Source organism: Cricetulus griseus, chromosome 4 (genome assembly GCF_003668045.3).
Source record: "Cricetulus griseus strain 17A/GY chromosome 4, alternate assembly CriGri-PICRH-1.0, whole genome shotgun sequence".
In the NCBI taxonomy this organism is placed as follows: domain Eukaryota; kingdom Metazoa; phylum Chordata; class Mammalia; order Rodentia; family Cricetidae; genus Cricetulus; species Cricetulus griseus.
The window spans coordinates 166,209,679-166,231,295 of NC_048597.1; the positions used below are offsets into that span (position 1 = coordinate 166,209,679).

The 21,617-nt window shown below is 43.3% G+C and overlaps 1 protein-coding gene across 2 annotated transcripts; it reads left to right on the forward strand.

The window, feature by feature from the left end:
* The first annotated feature begins 1,979 nt into the window (after positions 1–1,979).
* On the forward strand, positions 1,980–20,765 carry Idh3a (isocitrate dehydrogenase (NAD(+)) 3 catalytic subunit alpha). Of its 2 annotated transcripts, none has more exons than XM_027415060.2 (11): positions 1,980–2,102; positions 6,931–6,993; positions 9,909–9,992; positions 11,826–11,940; positions 12,804–12,991; positions 13,533–13,666; positions 15,023–15,125; positions 15,229–15,293; positions 16,144–16,228; positions 17,958–18,110; positions 20,105–20,765. In XM_027415060.2, exons 1-11 carry the CDS (start codon positions 2,028–2,030, stop codon positions 20,186–20,188), a joined length of 1,149 nt encoding a protein of 382 aa, XP_027270861.1. In that variant the 5' UTR covers positions 1,980–2,027; the 3' UTR covers positions 20,189–20,765. The 2 variants fall into 2 exon arrangements, with proteins under 2 accessions (XP_027270861.1, XP_035299598.1); XM_035443707.1 differs by having other exon boundaries at positions 1,990–2,102; positions 6,931–6,969.
* Positions 20,766–21,617: the final 852 nt, after the last annotated feature.

Genomic DNA, 21,617 nt, shown 5'->3' on the forward strand with positions numbered 1-21,617 from the left:
AAGAGCAGTCAGTGCTCTTAACCTCTGAGCCATCTCTCCAGCCCCACAAGCCTTCTTGATTAGGTGCTGAGACCAGAACTTCTGTCTTCTGGAAGAGCAAAAAGTGCTCTTAAGCTCTTCACTGTGGAGCCAGCTCTCCTCTCTGTAGAAGCCGTTCTTAAAACTCAGTTTGGTCTTTTGCCTCCAGGAATGCTTTGTGGGTTCCAGTCAGACCCTGCTAAGATCAAGACCAACTCTTCCCTTGTCTGGTTAGCTTGGCTCTGTCATACCCATCAGTTTTTTGTTTTTTTGTTTGTTTTTTTGTTTGTTTGTTTTTCCAGCCAGGGTTTCTCTGTATAGCCCTGCCTGTCCTGAAACTCATTCTGTAGACCAGGCTGGCCTGCAATTCAGATCCAACTGCTTCTGCCTCCTGAGTGCTGAGATTAAAGGCATGCACCACCATGCCCAACTTGCAAGCTCTTATTTACCTTCAAGAGTGTTTCTGTCCCCAACATTCTAACTTTAACTCTCTGCTTTTAAAAACTCATTCATTTAACTCACATGCTATTTTTATCATGTTGGAACAAGGTACTTGGGGTAACCTAAACCTATGTTTCCTGGCCTTAGTTGGCTTGAACAAACCCTCTTATTCTCTCTCTCTCTTTTTTTTTTTTTGAAGATTTTATTTATTATGTATACAACATTCTGCTTCCATGTATTTCTGCACACCAGAAGAGGGCACCAGATCTCATAACGGATGGTTGTGGGCCACCATGTGGTTGCTGGGAATTGAACTCGGACCTCTGGAAGAGTAGTTGGTGCTCTTAACCTCTAAGCCATCTCTCCAGCCCCTCTTATTCTCTTTAAGGTAATAACTGTAGTGTGTGTGTGTGTGTGTGTGTGTGTGTGTGTGTGTGTGTGTGTGTCTGTGTGTGTGTTTCATCGCAGGTATACTTACCTCAGTTTTTGAGACAGAGTATCTCACTGAACCTGGAACTCATCCTTTCAGCTAGACTGGCTGGCAAAGTGAGAGTAGGGATCTACCTAGCTCTAGTTTTCCACTGCTTGGGTTATATAGATTTTCATCCTCATATCCGGTTCTTTACAGGGATGCCAGGGATTGAATTCAGGTCTTCATGCTTTTGAAACAAGCACTTAATCCACTGGGCTGTCTCCCCAGCCCAAGAGAGAAGTGTTTTCTGAATTAACTTTATCCAAGTTTCATTTACTAAAAACTTCAAACTGTACATTTACAATAAGTTCTTTAAAAAAGATTTATTTATTTTATGTATATGAGCATTTTAACTTCATTTAGGTGTGCTCACCACATTGGTACCTGGTGCCCTGGGAGGCCAGAAGAGAGTGCTGGATCCCCTAACCCTGGAGTTATAGGTTCCCATGTGGGTGGTGGTAACCATCCATGTGGGTGGTGGGAACCGAACCTGGGTCCTCTGTAAGAGCAATAAATGTTCTCAACTTCTTAGCAACAATGAGTACCTTTTATATTTAAACTATATTTCAGTAAAGTTCTTAGAAAAATAAAAACCAAGTTAGCATTGGTGGTGCATGCCTATAGTCCCTGCACTTGGGAAATAGAGGCAAGAAAAGAGGACCAGGAGTTCAAACCCATCCTCAGTTACATAGTGAGTTTGAGGCTCTATGAGACTGTCTTCAAGAAACCAAACGAAACAACATTTGGGGAGTAAGTAAAATATCTGTCGCAGTGGGATTGCAAAGTCCTAAGGGGCCCATTATCCCGCAAATATAGAAGGCTCATTGGCGCCTAATAGGTGGGAAACAAATCATCATCCACAAGGCTACTCAATGAATGAAGCAAGGGGGTGGGGGTGGGGAGCTTCCGGATGGCAGCTGGGCCCCGCTCCGCGCGTCATCGAACGATTAAGGCAGTGATTGGCCAGTTAGTGGCAGCTGTGCAGAGAAGGGTCGGGTTGTCGGGAAGCTCCACGAAGATACGAGCTAGGGGCGGGGCCGCGCGGGCCCTCGGGGCGGGGCCTGCGGGGCGGGCTTCGGGGGCGCCGGCTACGCGCATGCGTCCTGGTGTTGCGGCTGTCGCCGAGGTGAGGGAAGTGGATGCGATGGCCGGGTCCGCGTGGGTGTCCAAGGTGAGCGCCACGGGGTAGCAAGCTCACCGGCGGGCCGGGAGGGCAGACGGTGATCCTTCGTCATACCTGGCGGAGGCGAAGGCGCGGGGCTGGTGGAGGCGGCGCACGGCCCGCGGGGAGAGTTTCGGGGAGTGTGGCCAGCACGCCGAGTCTGGCGAGCCCTGAGCCCGGACAGCCGCGCCCTCGGCAGGGACGGCGTCAAGGTCAAGGCGGCCGGATCTGCTCCGAATGTCCCTACCAGCCTCCTCCGGGACTGGAGCTCAGGCCTCGCACGAGCCCCGGAAGGTCATGGAGTGGCGGTCCAGGCCCCGCGGCCCTATTACCTGCCTGTCTCAGGGCAGCCTGAAGCACGGCCCAGCTTGCGCCTCGCGGGTCCCTTAGCCTTTGACCGGCTAAACTATGGGAGCCAGAGGTTTTCTCAGGTTAGGTAATCCCGGGGCGGCCCTGCCGGCCAGATTTTTCTCCCTCTTGTAACTCTTCCTAGACTGATGCCTGATGCCCCGGTAGCTATTTTCCCTTCAGAGGACACAGGGCATCATGCTCCTTGGGATTGCACTCAACACTCAAGACTGGGAGACTACAGCATCGTCCTTTCGCCTTCCGTTGTTGGAAACCCTGCGATCCGGTGCTCCAGCTCTCTTTGATAGCCTAGGTACCAGAGCTGAAAGGCACTTAGGTTACATGTGCAATCTTTTGGCAGCTTACCTGCCTCCAAGACAAACTTACTCAAGGTCATAGAGGTTGTCATTGTCATCTGGGAGAGGAACCCAAGTATTTTGGTTTTTCAGTTCCCTTCTGCCTGTCCAGTAGCCAAGGTCACTTAGCTAATTGTGTATATAGTACTGCTCAGGCCTTAGGTCATCTGATGCTATAGTGAGTGATTCCCTAGAAATCTGCTGTAAGCAGTACAAATTTTTTATAAAATTTGGTATTGACCCTCCCCACTTTCTTGAGTTTAAAGATAGATTCAGAGATACACTGTTATTTACTGGTAATTCAATTTAGGGGTCTTAGTTTTAAATTCCAACAATGCCATTGACCCGCTGTGTGTCCTGAGCAAATTGCTTAATATCTGTGAACCCACCTGTAAGATGTCTGCTTGTGTCAGAGTTGTTTGTGCATGAAAGCACCTAGCCAATGCAGGACATGAAAACCTGAAGCTTTCTTAGCTATCAATATATCTATTTTGTCAGTTGCCAAGCAGACAGTGGTTTTTGGACAGAAGTAACTAGGCTATTTTGCTCAATAGCTAGCATCTACTTTGCCACTTTCTTCAGACCCACATTTACTTTTAAAATGTAGCAACAAGTCCGTCCTTTAATGTCTGGGCTTACATTCTCTATGGGAAGGATAAATAAAGCTATACTGGTAAAGAGTATGCTGGGAAATTGTTTTTGCTTTTTTCCTTGTAAGAAAAACTCTTAAGAGTTCAGAAATTATTGACTGTAGGGTCAGAAGATGTTCTCCTGGGACATGACTCCTTCCCTGTGTGACCTTCGGCAGAGTGGCCCAGCCTTTGGGTCAGCCTCTCTCTGGGGATTAGGGCTTCAGAAGAGGCTCCTGAGGTTAACTCGTGGTGAAGTGCTAGATGACATTTGGGGTTTCCATCAGGACAGCTACTTTACTAGGTTTCCATTTAAGGGTTTTGTTTTGGTCTCAACTAGTCTACCTGAGGCTGTAGCTAAGGCTGACCTTGAACTCCTGATCCTCTTTCTACCTTCCAAGTAGATTATAGGTCTGAGCCACCACGGTCAGTTTTCATTTAAAGTTTTGGGTTTCCTTCCCCACACACAGAGAAAATGAGGGTTTTAAAGACTTTTCAGGCCCCAAAGACTATGATGAGCAGTTTCTCACCCTATTTCCCACATAGTATCTCTTGTTCTTAGGTTGGAATATGAAGGTAAAAAGGAAAAGAAAAGCCATGGGGTTCAGATGATCCAGGGCCTGAAATCAAGTTCATGAAGTCAAGGCTAGGCTCTTTCCCTTGAGAACTCATCTCCTTAGGTTTTATAGAGGAAAATGACATACATGCATATTATACAGTAAAAGGCATTGTGTGTGCTGAAAATTTAAAGTGCTATTTGAATGAACTTTGTCAATGTGTTATTTTGTCCAAGATCATAGAAGAGAGATGGAAACACAGAAAATATGGGTTGTTAGAAGAAAGTCCTTGTAGGCATGGAAGCTGGGATGGGAACCCTCAGTTACATGTAGGATTGAGGGTGGCCTGGGTTGTTTTAGAAGGGATTTATTGAGTATCAACTATGAGGCAGGAAGTGTACCAGGCACTGTAGATACAGTAGCAGACAAAGCAAAAGATGGCTTGCATGTCTTAGGATAATTGTTTGTTTGTTGCTGTGGTGTTGGGGGTTGAGCCTGGTGCTGGGGAAGCACTCTACCACTGAGCTTCATCCTCAGCACCTCACTTTCCCTCCATTTTTAATTTTAAAGTCAGGTCTCAATAAATTACTCACTCTCTTGGACTTTAAATCCTCCTGAGTACCTGGGCTTACAAGCCCCAGCCATGAGGCCTAGGAAAAATAAGACCAGGTGTAACAAATGTTTCTTTGCTCATGTATTGAATATGAAAATGTTATATTATTTTTTTTTAGTAGATTTAAGAACCTTTGGTCTGTATACTCAATTATTTTTTTATTTTATTGTAATAAGACTTTGTACCATTTCTGAAGACGGAGCTATTACATTTGAGAGCTTTTTCTTTGAGACAGGGTCTCACTATGAAGCCTGGAACACACTATATAGACCAGGCTAACCTCCAAACTCAAGAAATCTACCTAACTCTGCTTCCCGAGTGCTAGGATTAAAGGTGTACACCATGTCACTTGGCTAGGGTTTGAAGTACCTTTTAAAACGTGTACATATGCTATTGTTTGTCAGAAAAAAAAATGTAATAGTAATGTCTTAGAGTGGTAGGATTTTTGAGTGACTTTTACTTTCCTTTTTTATATCTTTCTATAGTCTCAGAAAAATTACATCACAAGTAAAAGCAGTAACTATTGCCTTACTACTAGAAGAACTAAGTAATTAAAATATTCTGTGTGGCGTTGATATCAAGTAGTGCTAAGTGAACTGTTAATATTCTCAAAAGAGTTGGTATGTGAGTGACACAGAAGACTTGTTTTTTGGTTGTTGCTTTTTTTTTTTTTTGCCTCCTTTTGGCAGAACTGGGGCTGGTACATGATAGGTAGGTAGGTGGTCTGCCTCTGAACTATGTCCCCAGCTCTCCTTATTTTTTGAGATAGGGTCTTACTGAGTTGTCTTTGCTGGTCTTGAGGAGTACTTGTAGCCCAGACAGGCTTTGAGATTGGAACTTCCTGCTTCAGTTTACTGAGTAGCTGGGATCACAGGTCTGTTCTAACAGGCCAGGCAAGATTGTTCCTAATTTGCTGTTTGGGTGTTCATGAGATGACTTAGATGTTCTTCCAGAGGACCCGGGTTGAATTTCTAGTGTGGTGGCTCACAGCCATGTATAACTCTAGCTCCAGAAGATCTAACTCCCTCACTGGACTCCCTGGGCACCAGGCACACATGTGCAGGCAAAACACCCATATACATAGAATTCCATAATAGTAATTTTAAAAAGAACTCAGTAATTTGCTGATTGGTCACTTGAATCTTAAACAAATTCTGGATCTTTGCCCCTCTAGAAGTTTGTAGAGTCCTTCTCTGGGTCTCTTAAGGATCCTGTTGGTTTTAAATCTGGTGATAATTTTCTTTCTTTCTTTTTTTTTAAAGATTTTATTCATTTATTAGGTATACAACATTCTGCTTCCATGTATATCTGCACACCAGAAGAGGGCACCAGATCTTATAACCGATAGTTGTGAGCCATCATGTGGTTGCTTGGGAATTGAACTCAGGACCTCTAGAAGAGCAGCCAGTGCTCTTAACCTCTGAGCCATCTCTCCAGCCTCGTGATAATTTTCTTAGAGCATATAGCATCCTATGGTGGTCAAGAGCATTAATAAAACTAAACAAGAACATTAGAGAAAAACTAAGGTTTGAGGCAAAAAAAAAAAAAAAAAAAGTATAGTTCCATTCTGTCTTCAAAATCTTCGGACAGTTTACACTTATACTCAGACTTCAGAAAAGTTCAATGCTGAGATTTGAGGGGGTGAATGTTGGCCCAGTCTTTAAAGTGCTTGTCCTACAAGCATGAGAACCTGAGTTCAGATTTCCTGCGCCTACATTTAAAAAGGCTGGGCGGTGACATGCCATGTTTTGTTGATACTCATGGAAGAGCTGCCCTTTCCTAAACAGAAACGGAGGAGTGGATTGGAGGGGGTGACATGGGGGGCATACTGGGGGAGAGGAGGGAGGGGAAACTGCAGCCAGGATGTAAAATAAATTTATTTAAAAAATAAAGAGAGGCTATATGACTATAATCAAGCATTAAGGGGGCTGAGACAGGAGGATCCCTGGGGCTTGCTGTCCAGTTCTTCCTGGATTTGTGAGCTATGGCTTCAGTGACCTCACTCTTCTCAGAAACTAAGATAAGAGAGGACACTTGGTGCGGGCCTCTGACTTTCACATGCATGCACGCATGGTCATATACACACTGATATACCACACATGCATACACGAACCCCTCAAAAAAGAAAAGGTACAGTTCTATGGTTTCAAGTCAGCTACATTGAGCTAATAATATTTGAGAAAAATATTCCTGGAAAATCCTCAAGTTAAAAAAAAAAAAAAAAAAAGAATCAAATTCCTCCAACTTTCCTGAGAGAAACTATCAGAAATGACTTTGTCTCAAGCATTTATGTTTTAATTCTGTGCATTTCATTTCTCTGTTGTATTAATGTAGGTCTCTCGGCTGCTGGGTGCATTCCACAATACAAAACAGGTGACAAGAGGTTTTGCTGGTGGTGTGAGTATAATTATGTCTTTTTATTTTTTCTTTTAGAAGTTTCTCAAGAAAGATGCTCAAATACATTTACTAGCATTCCATCCTTATTTATTTAATACTAAAGGGAATTGGCCATACTTCCAATGTGTATTAAAACTATTGGCTGACAATTACATAAATCTGTCTTTTTTCTATTTAAGATAACTCTGTTACATCTGGCTATGTAAGCCTGTCCCATTAATATCTCCAAGGAGCCAAGATAAAAATAGAAGTTACCCTGAGGCTGTTAACTTTATTTTGTAATCTCATTAGTGTCTTAAGACACTTAGGGGTTTTGTTTTTTCAGAAACAAGTGCAAGTTGAGAGAAAATTGTTGAGAAGCTTCAAAAACCTGTTTTGCATTTTTTTTGTTTCCTGAGCTTCCCTAAAATGATAGATTGGTCACCATCTATGAACATCTTGTGCTTCTCTGGGCCCTACAGACCTACACTTTCCGTGTGCAGTCTATAGACCCTGAGCTAGTGCATCACCTAGTGCCCATTCAATCTGCTGCTTTTAGAATCCCTGGCTTTAGAGTTCTGTGCTTGAAAAGCTGATGCCATATTTGTGGAGTATTCCAAGACTGTGTGTCAGTGATTTCCTATTTATTATTTTCCCCCTTTTATAGAATCCTATTTGGATTTTATAATTCCTTCATTCCTATACTCCCACATCACCTTTTATGCCATGAGGAATTGATGAGACCGTAATACATTTCTCCCTCTATTTGGTGTCTATGGAGAAGAAAAGTAGCTCCCTGGATGACATTACATGTGGGAGAACAGGAAGAAGGAGCCTTTGGCCCTGCTTATGCCAAAAATGCAGATATGAACTCAGAGCAGCTGAATGCAGGCACAAGACCAGTGCAAACCAAACCAGACCAAATCCTAGCATGGAAGTGGGGTTAGGCACAAAATCCTACCTCCAGCTGTGGAGTGATTGGCAGTTATTAGCTGCTGGGAGACAAAGAGTCAGCTTTTCTGATGAGATTATAGGCCCTGGTCAGATGGTCATGCTCTACTCCAAGTCCACACATTATAGAATATTTGAGCATTACAAATTGGTCTTGATGGGTAAAAAAGAAGAAAAGGACACAAAGTTGGATGGATGGGGAAGGCAAGGGTAGATCTGGGGAGAGTTGGGGAGGGAGGTGAGTATGATCAAAACACATTGTATGGAATTCTCAAAGAACTAATATAACTTTTTTAAAAATATAGAATAAGACTTTGATTTCAAGTTCAAGAATAGCCAAGCTAACATTTCAAAACCATTCTGAAGTTGGACTTGATGGTACAAGTCTATGACCTCAGCTGCTCAGGCAGGAGGGTTAAAAAAAAAAAAAAGTACAGGACCTGCTGGCTCCAGAGAGAGGGGAAAGCCAGCCAGGGAAACATAAAAACTGTCTCAGAATACAAAGCAAGAAGGCTGGGGATGCAGCGCCGGGGCAGAGCTCTTGCCTGGCATGCACATGGCCCTGAGCCCCATCCTCACACCAACATGAACAGAAGAAAAAAAGCCCAGCGCATCTGGAAATGGATGAGACGATCATGGTTCTCTGCTGTTATTTAGTCTTTGGCTACCGATTTTTAAAAATATATTAGGTGGATCTCTGTGAGTTCGAGATCAGACTGATCTACAAGAGCTAGTTCCAGGTCAGCCTCCAAAGCCACAGAGAAACCCTGTCTTGAAAAACCAAAAAAAAAAAAAAAAAAAACTTGAGAAATAATTAGTCAGCCTATCCAGGTGTCATTGTAAGGCAAAGGCCCAGGGGAAGTTGAATTACTGATTTTAAAAAATGAATTCATGATTTAAAATATATATAATATTTCTATTAATTCTTTGAGGATACCTTTCATGTGTGTATATGGTGTATTTTATCATATTTGTCTCACTCTTTCCCCTTAATTAGTGATTTTTAAAAAATATGTAGTTGAGGGCTGGACAGTGGTGGCCTACACCTTTAATCCCAGCACTCAGGAAGCAGAGGCAGTCAGATCTATGTGAGTTTGAGGACAGTCAGGGCTACACTGTGAAACCCTGTATTGAAAAACCAAAAAAAGAAAAAAAAATGTAGTTGAAGCAACTAGACCTGTAAGAGGCCAGGTGGAATGCCGTTCCCAATGAAGAGGGGTCTGAACGAGTCTTCAAACCCTCTCATCTTTCCTTCTGACATATTTCACTCATCGAGATGCTCGTTTACTGTTGTCCAGAACATTTGGAATTGACGTCATTGATGTTACACCATAGATACACTCAATGCCATTCTAACTGGGGCCTTGCAGCTCTGATCATGGTGTTGGTTGCTGCTGCCATCCCATGCTCACTTAGACCACGTGAAGGAGCCAGTTTTATAGAGGAACTAAGGAAAGTGGAAGCCATCTGGAGATGAAGTTTGATTTTTTTCTAGGTGTTAAAACAGACCTCTGAAATTCTGGAAACATTGGAGTCTTATGAGCCTGACTGTTTCCTGAGAACTTGCAGGATTCCACAGACAGTGAAGCCAGGGCTCCTGGGAGGACCTTGAGCTTTGGTGCGAGAACAGTGCCAAAATGCCGAAATGTTTGCTCTTTTGGGATTCACAGACTTGAGTTGTTAGTCATCAACGTTTGTCTGAGAAGAAATGCAAGTCAGGAAGTATACCCAGTAGTTTATTTTTGTTTTATTAAAGAGCATCATTTGTGTTACTATTTAAATTTCCAAACTCAGTTGAAAGCAGAGACATGGAGGATTTGGTTTCTTCTCCCCGTCATGATCGCAGGAGGGTCTGTCTGTTTCCTTAAAGCATTTGGCTCTTTCTGACATATAGGGAAAGTGAGTGTCTCTGTGAGTGATACTCTCTTTTAAAAAATTTCAAAAACCAATCCTTACTGTTTTCTTCAACGATTTTTCCTATTCAGGTTCAGACAGTAACTTTAATTCCAGGAGATGGAATTGGCCCAGAAATCTCCGCCTCAGTTATGAAGATTTTTGATGCTGCCAAAGTAAGTGTATTTAAAATCCTCTTAAAGATATTCCACAGAGGCTTTCTTAGCCAAGATGAATTGTTTGAAGATTCTACATAGTTTGTAGGGTCTGTTGTTAAATAATCTTCACAGATTTTCTACTTAAAAAAAAATAGGGCTGGTGAAAAACAAAAATATTCCTATGCCTAGCTTTCAATTCAGGTAGATTTTTTGTTTGTTATTTATTTATTTATTTAATTTTAATTTTTTTTAAGATTTATTTATTATATATAGTGTTCTGTCTGCATGTATCCCTGAAGGCCAGAAGATGGCGCCAGATCTCATTACAGATGGTTGTGAGCCACCATGTGGTTGCTTGGAATTGAACTCAGGACCTTTGGAAGAGCAGTCAGTGCTCTTAACCTCTGAGCCATCACTCCAGCCCTTTTTGTTTTTTTTTGATACAGGGTTTTTCTATGTAGCTTTGGAGCCTATCCTGCACTCACTCTGGAGATCAGGCTAGCCTTGAATACACAGAGATCCACCTGCCTCTGCCTCCCGAGTGCTGGGATTAAAGGCGTGTGCCACCAATGCCCAGCCTCAGGTAGATACCTTAAAACATTTTTGTTTGGGGAATTTAGGATCGTAACCTGGGTTTTTATTGTTGTTACTACTGCTGAGTGTAAGAAATAGCAGTGAGTTGAAGAATGAAATTTATTGAAATTATATGAACTCTTTTTTTCCTGTGTGAGTTTCTAATGGAAATTCCTGCAGATAAGATGATGCTTGTAAGCTCCTTAAGAACAAGGCCACATCCTTTCTCTGTCTAGTTCTTCATAGACAGTGAGATGGCTGTCAAATGTCAGTTCTCATATGACGGGTGGAAGGAGAAAGAAGTGACCACTAGTTTATGCTTTAAACCAGGACTTCCATAGGTATTTCTTGTTCTTTAGACAGTTTTATTTAGATATAATTCACATAATACTCAAACCATTTGTGAAAATGGTACAATCCAGGGCTGGGGCGATGGTTCTAGATAAAGTGCTGTGCAAGTGTGAGGACCTGAGTTCAAATCCCCAGCACCCACGTCAAACTGGATGCAGTAGAATGTGTCTGTAATCCCAGTGCTCCTACTGTAAGATGGGAGGCGGAGATAGAGTCCCTGGGTGTCTGTAGGCTAGTTAGCCTGCCATATGCAGCAGCAAACAGTAAGAGACCCTGTCTCTAACAAGGTGGAAGGTGAGAACCAACACCAGAGTTGACCTCTGACCTTCACACATTCATCAGGACACTAAAAATAGGATTCACAAATAACTGTACAATTGAGTCCACTGATTTTTAGTATATTCAGAGTTGTGTAGCCACCCACACTGTCTAATTTAGAATAATTTTATCACCAAAAAAAATCCCATAATGCGTAACAGTTACTCTAGGGTGCCCAACTCCCAGCCCCAGACATTCATTTGCTTTCTCTTTATAGGTTTGATAACCTATTCATGTCTATAGACTCTAACATGGTCTTTTCTGGTAGACTTTTCCCTCTTAGCACTGTGGTTTCAAGGCTCATCCATGTATCAGTGCTATGAATCATGTCTATGAACCTTATATCCTCTTCTTATGCTAATCTAATTATAGCCACCTTAGGAGTCCTTGGGAAGGAAATAAATGAGCAGGTGGCGGCTGGATGTGATGACTGGGCCAGGGTAATGCAGAGAATCCCTTTGAGCACACTAGTGAATATCACTTAGAGCATGTCAGGGACTTTCAGGACCTAATGGCCCATGTTTTTACTAGTTGCATCCAGTCTTGATGAACCATCATTGTAGTCTGAATGCCAGACTCCAGTTCACTGTGCTATTGTGTGACTTCTAGGCCCCTATTCAATGGGAGGAGCGTAATGTCACTGCCATTCAAGGACCAGGAGGAAAGTGGATGATCCCTCCAGAAGCCAAAGAGTCCATGGATAAGAACAAGATGGGCTTGAAAGGTACAGTGGAGAGGAGGTTATGGTTGCTCACGGGCATTCTATGTTGAGAGTATGTGCATGTCAGCCAAATCCAGTCTGAAGTCTATCAAAAGTAAAGACCTCCTTTGATGAAGTGTCACCTGTGGTAAGGTACTTTATTTATTTATTGAATGTTTTATGTTTGTGAGACTGGGCCTCACAGTATAGCCCAGCTGGCCTAGAACTTGCCTTGAACCCAAGATTAGCTTTAAACTTGAGATTCTTTGTCCTCAGCCTTCTGAGTGATGGAATTACAGGCACAGCTCTAGATGCTGGCTTTTTTTATATGCTCTACTGGAATATATTCTTGACCTGAGATGGTTATTTCTTATTTGGGAAATTTGTTTTAAAACTCTAGTAAAAACATTAAAGTATTGTTAGCCAATACCAACTTTACTGTGTCTGTTATTTTCAACTCAATTTACCTCTAATGAGATTTTTAATTTATACATGCTTGAGGCCATGATTCAGACAGATTGAAATTTGGTGCAGGCTTTAAATCATTTTCAGATTCATCTTTTGTAAGCCACTGGCTGGTAGACTTAGACCTAGGTCTTTCTCTGGGATTGTTTAGTTTCTTCTTTTATTTGTAAGTGTCCCTCCTGGGCAGTGAGGCTTGGCAGATGCTAAGCATCTGATGTAGTGATTGGTCCTCAGTAGTTCTCAAGGCAGGAAATGCAAGTCATGTCCCAGAACCCTCCCTAGAAGATGTGTTCCTCCTCTTGGGTCTGAGGGAGAGGGTGAAGTTGAAGGCAGAACACATTTTTAGGAGCCAGGTGTGTTAGTGGGTTTCCTGTGAGACCAAGTGAACCCTGTTGTCATCCTACTGTTGTTCTTTCTGACAGGCCCACTAAAGACCCCAATAGCAGCTGGCCATCCATCTATGAATCTGTTGCTCCGTAAGACATTTGACCTTTATGCCAATGTCCGGCCATGTGTCTCAATTGAAGGTTATAAAACCCCTTACACGGATGTAAATATTGTCACCATCCGAGAGAACACGGAAGGAGAATACAGTGGAATTGAGCATGTGGTATGTTCATCTTAGAAGCTTTTTTGTTTTAGTTTGTTTGGGGGGAAGGTTTTCTGTTGTTGATGTTTTGGGAGGTGGTGTGTGTGTTGACACAGGGTCTTTACATAGTCCAGGCTGTCCTGGACCTCACTCTGTAGACCAGGCTAGCCTCGAACTCACAGAGATCCACCTGTCTCTGCCTCCCTGGTGCTGGGATTAAAGGCATGTGCCACCACACCTGGCTCAGAGAGGTTTTTATTCCCTCTGGGATTTCCTTTTGTGCAAATGAGGCAATTGTTCAAATTCTCAGTTGAAAATATCTCTGAAAGACAGATGAGTGTCACCTCTTGGGGGGGGGGCGGGCATTGGTGGGTGTCTTGGTGCTGTGTCACTGTCCAGCAAAGCTTGTGATGCCTGTCTCAGGGGCGGGGGGGGGGGGGGCTGGAGTTAACACTGACTACGCAGCCAGCCTTCCACAATAACGGGGTCCATACTCTGAAGCTGGCTGGTACCACAGTGTTGCCATACCCCTTCCAGTGAAGCAGGGCTTCCTCTCTTTCAGATCGTTGATGGAGTTGTGCAGAGCATCAAGCTCATCACGGAACAAGCGAGCAAGCGCATTGCTGAGTTTGCCTTCGAGTACGCTAGGAACAACCACCGGAGCAACGTCACAGCGGTGCACAAAGCCAACATCATGTGAGTCCCGGAGAGGCAGAGCTGACTTGCTTTGTGGTGGGGATGGAGCTTCCAGGACTCAGTCTCCAGCTTGCTCGCTGAGTCTCAGAGTTTAGAAAAGAACATTACACCAATCAGAGTGGAGTTTTCTCCTTTGGTACCTAGCTGGGGAAGTGAGAGGGACATATGAAGAGGGCCAGGATTCAGGGAGTTAAGAGGGCAGAGGTATCAGAAGGAAGCTGGAGAAGACGTTAGGTTAGCAGAGGCCATGCAGTTCATGTTTCCCATGTGGGAGAGCAAGGGTGTTTCTGAAGTGCCAGGTGCTCAGGGCTTAAAATAGAGCAGATCCTGTCAGAAGGGTTTCTCTGGCGGTGCGTTCTCAAGCCCCGTCTATTAAAGGCTCCTCTGACTGGACAGAGTCATGACTTTTCTAACCTAAGAGAGGACTGAACCTGCACAATAGGAAACCATTTAACTAAGAGTTGCCCTCCTAAAGCAATTTTCATATTAGCCAGGACATGAGTCCATATGTACCTATACTCCCAGCACTTAGCCTTTGAGGCCAGCTACACACCAAGTTTGAGGCCCTCCTGAGCTGCATGAGGCCCTGTCTTTAAAAAAAAAAAAAAAAAATGGCCAACCAAACAAACACAACTTAATTATCTCTTAGTTCTTGATGGATAATACTACAAAACTCTAGTCTTCTCTATGGTGAGTGAACTGTCTTGTTTTTACACTTTTGTGTACCAGTAAGGATCTGAAACTTTCCGACTCACAATTTATTAACTGCCCAAGAAATAATTATACTGTAATAGAAACATCATCATTTGAATTCTGGAACTTAAGTTATTTATTTGTTTATTTTCTTTTGTTTTTGAGACAGGGTCTCTATAGCCCTGTCTGGCTTGGAACTCACAGATCTCCACCACCTCTGCCCTCTAGTGCTGCCATTAAAGGCATGAGCCACTACACCAGGCTTTTCTTCCTGTGTGCATGTGTACGTGTGTGTGTGTGTGTGTGTGTGTGTGTGTGTGTGTGTGTGTGTGTGTGTGTGTGTATGGTGGACAACCACAGGTGTCCTCCTTAGGAGCAGTGTCTACCTTCTATGGGACAGGGTCTCTCATTGGCCTGGAGCTCATTGCTTGGCTAGACTGGCTGTCCAGTGGATCCTGGGGCTCCTCCTGTCTTTATCCCCAGCACTGGTATTACAGCTTTTCTGTGGGTGCTAGGGGTTTGAACCCCAGTCTTTAAGCACTTCACTGACTGAGCCAACTTCCAGCCACTTGGAGCTTAGCTTTCTCAAACTTTGATTTGATTTTATTCTTTGCTTTGCTGCAAGTCTTCATTTTAAATTTATCTCTATTTCATTAAATACAGGCGGATGTCAGATGGGCTTTTTCTGCAAAAATGCAGGGAAGTTGCAGAGAACTGTAAAGATATTAAATTTAATGAGATGTACCTTGATACCGTATGTTTAAATGTAAGTATGCATTGATGGTTACTGGTTGCTTTTCACAGTGTATAGTATGTGTATCCATGATGTGCAGATTATGATTGCTAAATGCACAACTTATTCCTTGTAGATGGTACAGGACCCATCCCAATTTGATGTTCTCGTCATGCCAAATTTATATGGAGACATCCTTAGGTAAGTTTGACTATGCCCTTTTTATTTTTGACCTAGAGTTTATATATAAACAACCTAAAGTGAATCATGGCTTTATGTTTTCAGTAATGTATTATAAGCTATCTGCTACAAAAGAACTAAATTCAGTGTCATTTTTAGTGTATTTTGTCACATGCACAGCTAGCTAGATTGTTGGTCATTATCACAATGTCTTTCCTCCTCCTGCCCCTTTGTGCTGAGCTATCATGGAGCTTTACCCACAGCCCCAGCCACTTGACATAACCTGAGACTGATAGAAGCCCCCTGTACTGAGTATCTGAGTCCTCAAATGTTGGCATCTTGCAAGCTCTTGCTCTAGCATTTCTTCCCTCTTTAGATTCCTCCTTCCTCCCCCATGGGATATTGGGAAATGTTGACTTTCAAAGCCTATTCTTTTGCATTTCGTCCATGGTGTTCTGTTGGGAAGCTTTTCCTTCTCAGAGTCTTCACACAGGCTTTTAACTCAGGAGCTTTGCACGTTATCAGGAAACTATGCTGTATTTTAAATTTTAATTTGTTTTAATTTTTGAGGTGGAGTCTACATCATCTTTTATTCATTGGTGAGTTCTTCATTGGCTCAGGTTGTCTTGACTGGGCTCCGTGCCTCCTGTCCGTGGCTCCTGTGTCCTGGGCTGGGTCTGCCCTTTGCGCCTTGCCTTACTCTGGCACAGTGAGCTGCTGCAGGCTCCTGTGCATTTCTGACCCTGAGGACTGGAATGAACACCTCCTCCAAGAAACTCTGCTTTCCTCTAGTGGCGCATCACAGTAAACACTAGAATCTTAGTGCTAGGTGACGTGCTTTCTTTGTCACAATGTTCTTTCCTGTCCGCAGTGATCTGTGTGCAGGTCTGATCGGAGGTCTTGGTGTGACTCCAAGTGGCAATATCGGAGCCAACGGTGTTGCCATCTTTGAATCGGTAAGGACCCTGATACGTACACAGATTTCATGTCTCATTGTATAGCCCAGATTGCTATCAAACTCATGATCCTCCTGCTTCAACTTCTGGAGTTGGGATGATAGATGTGTGCCTGGCTTTCAGTTTTTCAAGACTCCCATCTCAGGCCACCACTTCCTGTCAACCTAGCTTGTCTCTCTAGGATCCTGATTCCTAGAGTTCATGGCCAACTAGAACCTTAATCCACTTGATCCTGCCCCCTTGTTCATTGTTTTGCACTCCCTTTCTCTCCTTTGCCAGTTTATATCCTGCTCTGGAAAGCCCTGGGCTTCACAGAGCACTCAGCCCATAGCTGCACATGTGCAGCTCAGAACAGCACTTGGCCCTGTTGTTGGGTTCCCTGTAGTCTAAACACAGGCTCTTAACTGCAGTTTTGCACATTGTCTGGGAAGTTACTTTGTTTTTATTGTATGAATTTTTGTGACAGGGTCTGAAAATATGCCTGGCATAGAATTTGCTATGTAGACCAGGCTGGCTTCAAATTCAGAGCTCCACCTGCCTCTATTTCCCTAAGTGCTGACATTAAAGTCATGTGCCATCTATAAATTATTTATTTATTTATTTATTTTTCTGCTCATTGTTGTGTCTGTGTGAGGGTATCTGATCCCATAGGAGTTAGACAGTTGTGAGCTGCCATGTGGGTGTTGGGAATTGAACCCTGGGTTCTCTGGAAGAGTAGCCAGTGTTCTTAACCACTGAACCATCTCTCCAGTTCCACAGCTTTTATTTTTTATATAACATTGGTTTGTTTATTTTTCACCAGACATTTCTGCTTATTTGTATATTTTGGGGAGTTTTGTTACGCATCTCAGACTGGCCTCAAACTGGAGACCCTTCTGCCTTGTGTCTGGTCAGATACTTTTTATGTGCCCTCCTTCACTTTAAAATGTTTTACCAAAATTTGCTGGAAATAATTGATCCACAATTTTGTGTGTGTGTGTATGTGCTGAATGTATACAGTGTGTATGTGATGGAGAAAAAGAGAGTGAGACAGACAGACAGACAGACAGACAGACAGACAGACAGACAGACACACACACACACACACACACTCACACACACACACTCTCACTCACTCACTCTGTAGGCATGAATGTGCCATGCTTGTGTGTGTGTGTAGGTCAGTGTTAGTTCTTACTTCAGCATTGCTTGAGACAGGATCTCTTGTTTTTCTGCTGCAAATAACAGGCTTGCAAGCCCATGTGCTCCCTGAGATTACACCGTCTCCACCCCCAGTCTCACCATTGGAGCATTGGGATTATGGATGCTCCTGTTACATGTTGAGCTTTTATGTGGGTTTTGGAGATGTGAATTTATGCAGCAAGTGTTTTTCCTCACCCAGCCATCTCCCTAGTTTGGGCCCATATTTTCGCACTCAAAAATTAGCTCTTCATTTCTTCACAGCTTTATTTTATTTCTAAGATCTGTGTCAGTGAATTGTACACAGTGGCTTTCTACACACACACACACACACACACACACACACACACACACACACACACACACACACATACTTCTCCCCAAAGAAAGAGGATGGAGACTTTGGCTTCTCCAGAAGGCTGCATTGTCTTTTCATTTTTGTTGGTGTTGGGGATTGAGCCCAGAACTTGGGGCATGCTATGACTAGCACCTGTTCATATGCCTGGTCCTATCTCCCTCCTTCTGATGCTGTCTTCTTACACCATCATAGGTTCATGGAACAGCCCCAGACATTGCGGGCAAGGACATGGCCAATCCCACCGCCCTCCTGCTTAGTGCCGTGATGATGCTTCGTCACATGGGACTCTTTGACCACGCAGCCAAAATCGAGACTGCGTGTTTTGCTACAATTAAGGATGGAAAGGTATTTGTAAGCTAGACCACTGTAAACTGGGTGAATCGTGTTTCTTCTGTGGGAAGGAAACAGCCCTGAAAGACTGGATGTTAGACAGGAGTTCTGAATGTGGACTCCCTGACTGAACTTAAGAAAGGCATGTGCGCATGTATGTGTTTTTCTTGGGGAAGATCCAAGTATTTCCTCTGAAAGGGTTAAGAGGCACTGATGGCAGCAGAAAGATCATGAGAGCCAGAGAAAGGCACAGGTGCACCCCTCAGGACTGGTGTTAGTGTGTGATCTGGTCAAGCATTCTTAACATAGTGCCTCAAAGCTGGTCCCATTACTTCTTATGGCCAACATACAAGAAATGTAAACATGTTTTTAACAGCCTGACATCACTTTAGCAGCACATGATCTTGTTATTTATTCAGAGCCTGTGTTTGGGAAGTGATAGTCTAGAGCCGAGCAGAAAGATGCCTGGCTGACACAGGCTTTCTTAGTTCTGCACCATGAGCTGCAGGAGGGAATTCAACACACTGATGCCTGTTTGCAGTGAAGAGGAAATGAGTTGGTAGAAAACAGATTGGCCATACTAGAAACTTCTCCTAAAGAGGAAAGTTAGGAGTTATGTGTTTTCATGTTATTTGTCTCCAAATACTAAAATAGAGCAGAACATGTCTTATAATTTTTTTGAACTTTGAAATTTCCTCTCAGCCTTTATGCTTAGATTTTCTTTCATTTAACTATCCATAACCAACCAGTATTTTCTCAGCCAATAGTTTGAACAAAGGATAAATTCTGGAAAATTTCCCTTCTCCTTAGAAAGGCCTTATCCTTGAGAGGTGCTTGTTAGGTCTCAGGCACTGAGTGCAGGCTGGACTATAGAAGTACTTTTGGTGGTTGGATAAAACCAGTGTTCCTCAGGAACTTGTGAATCTTTTTTTGTCTTCCCAGAAAGTCATTTCTCTTGCCTCTGGCAGGAAGGACATATGGCTTTTCAGTGACATGCTCCAGTGGTTACATGCTATACGTTACAAAGCCAGCACCCTGGCCCTTCTCCCCTCCCCAGGCTTCCCTCCTCCCAGGTGCCCATTTTGTCCTTGTCTCCACCACCCATTGCGCTGCTTGCTCGCTTGCTCGCTGCACTGTCTCTTGCTGTCTCCACGGTTCTCTCATGCTTTCTCACATCTCTTGAAGATAGCCATGGACATGTCCAGTGTGTTTCTTTTTTTCTGTGCTCTGAATCTTCCAGGTACCTCTGGATACTTTTCTCTTTGTTTCTTTTTTTTTTTTTTTTCCCCCGAGACAGGGTTTCCTTGTATAGTTTTGGAGCCTATCCTGGCACTCGCTCTGGAGACCAGGCTGGCCTCGAACTCACAGAAATCCGCCTGCCTCTGCCTCCCTAGTGCTGGGTACTTTTCTCTTTCTTATTCACAATAAAAACATTGCCCTTAATGGAGCAGCCATTTCTGGGATTTCTTTCTTTTTTGAGACAGGGTTTCTCTGTGGCTTTGGAGGCTATTCTGGAACTAGCTCTTGTAGACCAGGCTGGTCTCGAACTCACAGAGATCCACCTGTCTCTGCCTCCCGAGTGCTGGGACTAAAGGTGTGCACCACCAACGCCTAGCTGTTTCTGTGATTTCTTTACCACACTTCCTTAAATACAGTGTTGTTTTGTTTTGAGATGGGTGTCTTGCTACCAAGTCCTGGATGACCTGGAACTTGATGTATAGACCAGGCTGGCTTTGAACTTGTAAGAATCTTCCTGCCTCAGCCTCTCAGTGCTGGGATTCTTGCGGTGCACCATCATGCCTGACTTGGGAACGTTTGTTTGTACACACCTCATGGGGTTTCCCCAGGCCTCCTATGGTAGGTAGATAGTATATAATGGGACTTCCCTTTAAAATCAGTAGGCAGGTACCTTGCTCGGTTCCTATTTTACTGAGTGCTTTAAGTAAATATATTCTTGCCTTAATTTAGTGTGGTGATAGATGTTTATTTTTGCATTTCCCTTTTCTCAGAGCTTAACAAAAGACCTGGGAGGCAATTCGAAGTGCTCTGACTTCACAGAAGAAATTTGCCGCCGAGTAAAGGACTTGGATTAGAACTTCTGCAGATGGATTTGCTGCTGTCAGTCACTCCAGAAGGGTACCCTGTAATCCTCCTTGAGAACACCCGCCATTGGTTTGCTTGCTTCTTGACAGAGTACATTTTCAAATCTGGCCTTTTCTTAACAAAACCCTTGCAACAGATGCACATGATGGCCTTTGGCCTTCAGTCAGAGGGTTTCCCCAAGTGCTTGTTGTATTTATTGTCTATCTGGTAAACCTTTTTTTGTAAACTGTAAGTGAACTGTATCATTTACCATTGTTACCCATTTTACACTTCAGGTAAAATAGTTTTTCCTCAGCTGTAAATATTATGATACAGAATTAATAAGAGAAAATATTTAACTTTTTAACAAAAGCCCTGTTTTTTGGTTTATGAAAAATATACTGAGACTACAGCAGGGTTTAAATGTCACACAAGATAACATTACCCTAAAACTAAATGGGCACAAAAGAAATTTCCTAGGAAAGTTCACAGCAAAAAAATGGTATATTTCTTAGCAATATGGAAAATAAAGATATTTGTCCTATACATGAATTACTATTAATAAAAATTTAAGCTCCAAGAAATATATAATGAACGATGTGTAATTTTGTTAATAACATATAGGTAATCCTTGAGTTAAAGCCCTAGATGCCCTGTGTATGCAACTATTTTGTTACCTGGAGATTTACTATTTTTGGGGGGAGTACTTTTAATTAAGGGCAGTCATTCCTCTTCACTAGACACTAGATTGTGAGTGAGCATCATGAGCTGTCTGAACCTCTCAGCCAGGGAGCCAGCCACTGCAGATCCACTCCTATAAGGCCCTAGAAAGGGCCACACTCCAGTCGGTGCTCAGGTGATACTGGAAAGGCCTGGCCGCCTGTATTGACTGTAGTTGAGGACTCTGGCATGCTGGCTATTGACTTATATTTCATAGTTGTCCCTTCACTTCCCCCTAGAGCACCCAGTCACTGCCCTCTGCCCCAGTAGCACCTACAAAAGACCCCACTGCAGAGGCGGAACTGACTCAGCCCAAACTGAGGCCCATGCTACCTGCTTCTGACCATCAGGTTCCTGTCCCCATGCCTCCCCAAAGCCTCTGCTCTGCAGCATGGAGCTATCCTCTGGCCCACAGCTAAGTCAAGCTGTCTTCCCTCAGCCCTTGTGCCAGTTTGCATAATGTATCCCGGTCACAAGGGGATCTCCTAACAACAGATATCCCCATCTGGGTCATTTTTAACGCTTTTATTCAGATTTACCATCTGTATTTTACTTTCAGCTACTGCTTTCTCTGTCTTACTGGATTGTTCTAGTTACCAGTGGCTTTGGGTTCACAGTAATAAAGAATTTAAAAACTCACTGAGATGGTTGCATTCTCTGCCTCTTTCCTGGTCAGGTGCCTTAGGGCATTTTGGCTTAGCTTGCTGTAATAGGTGGTAA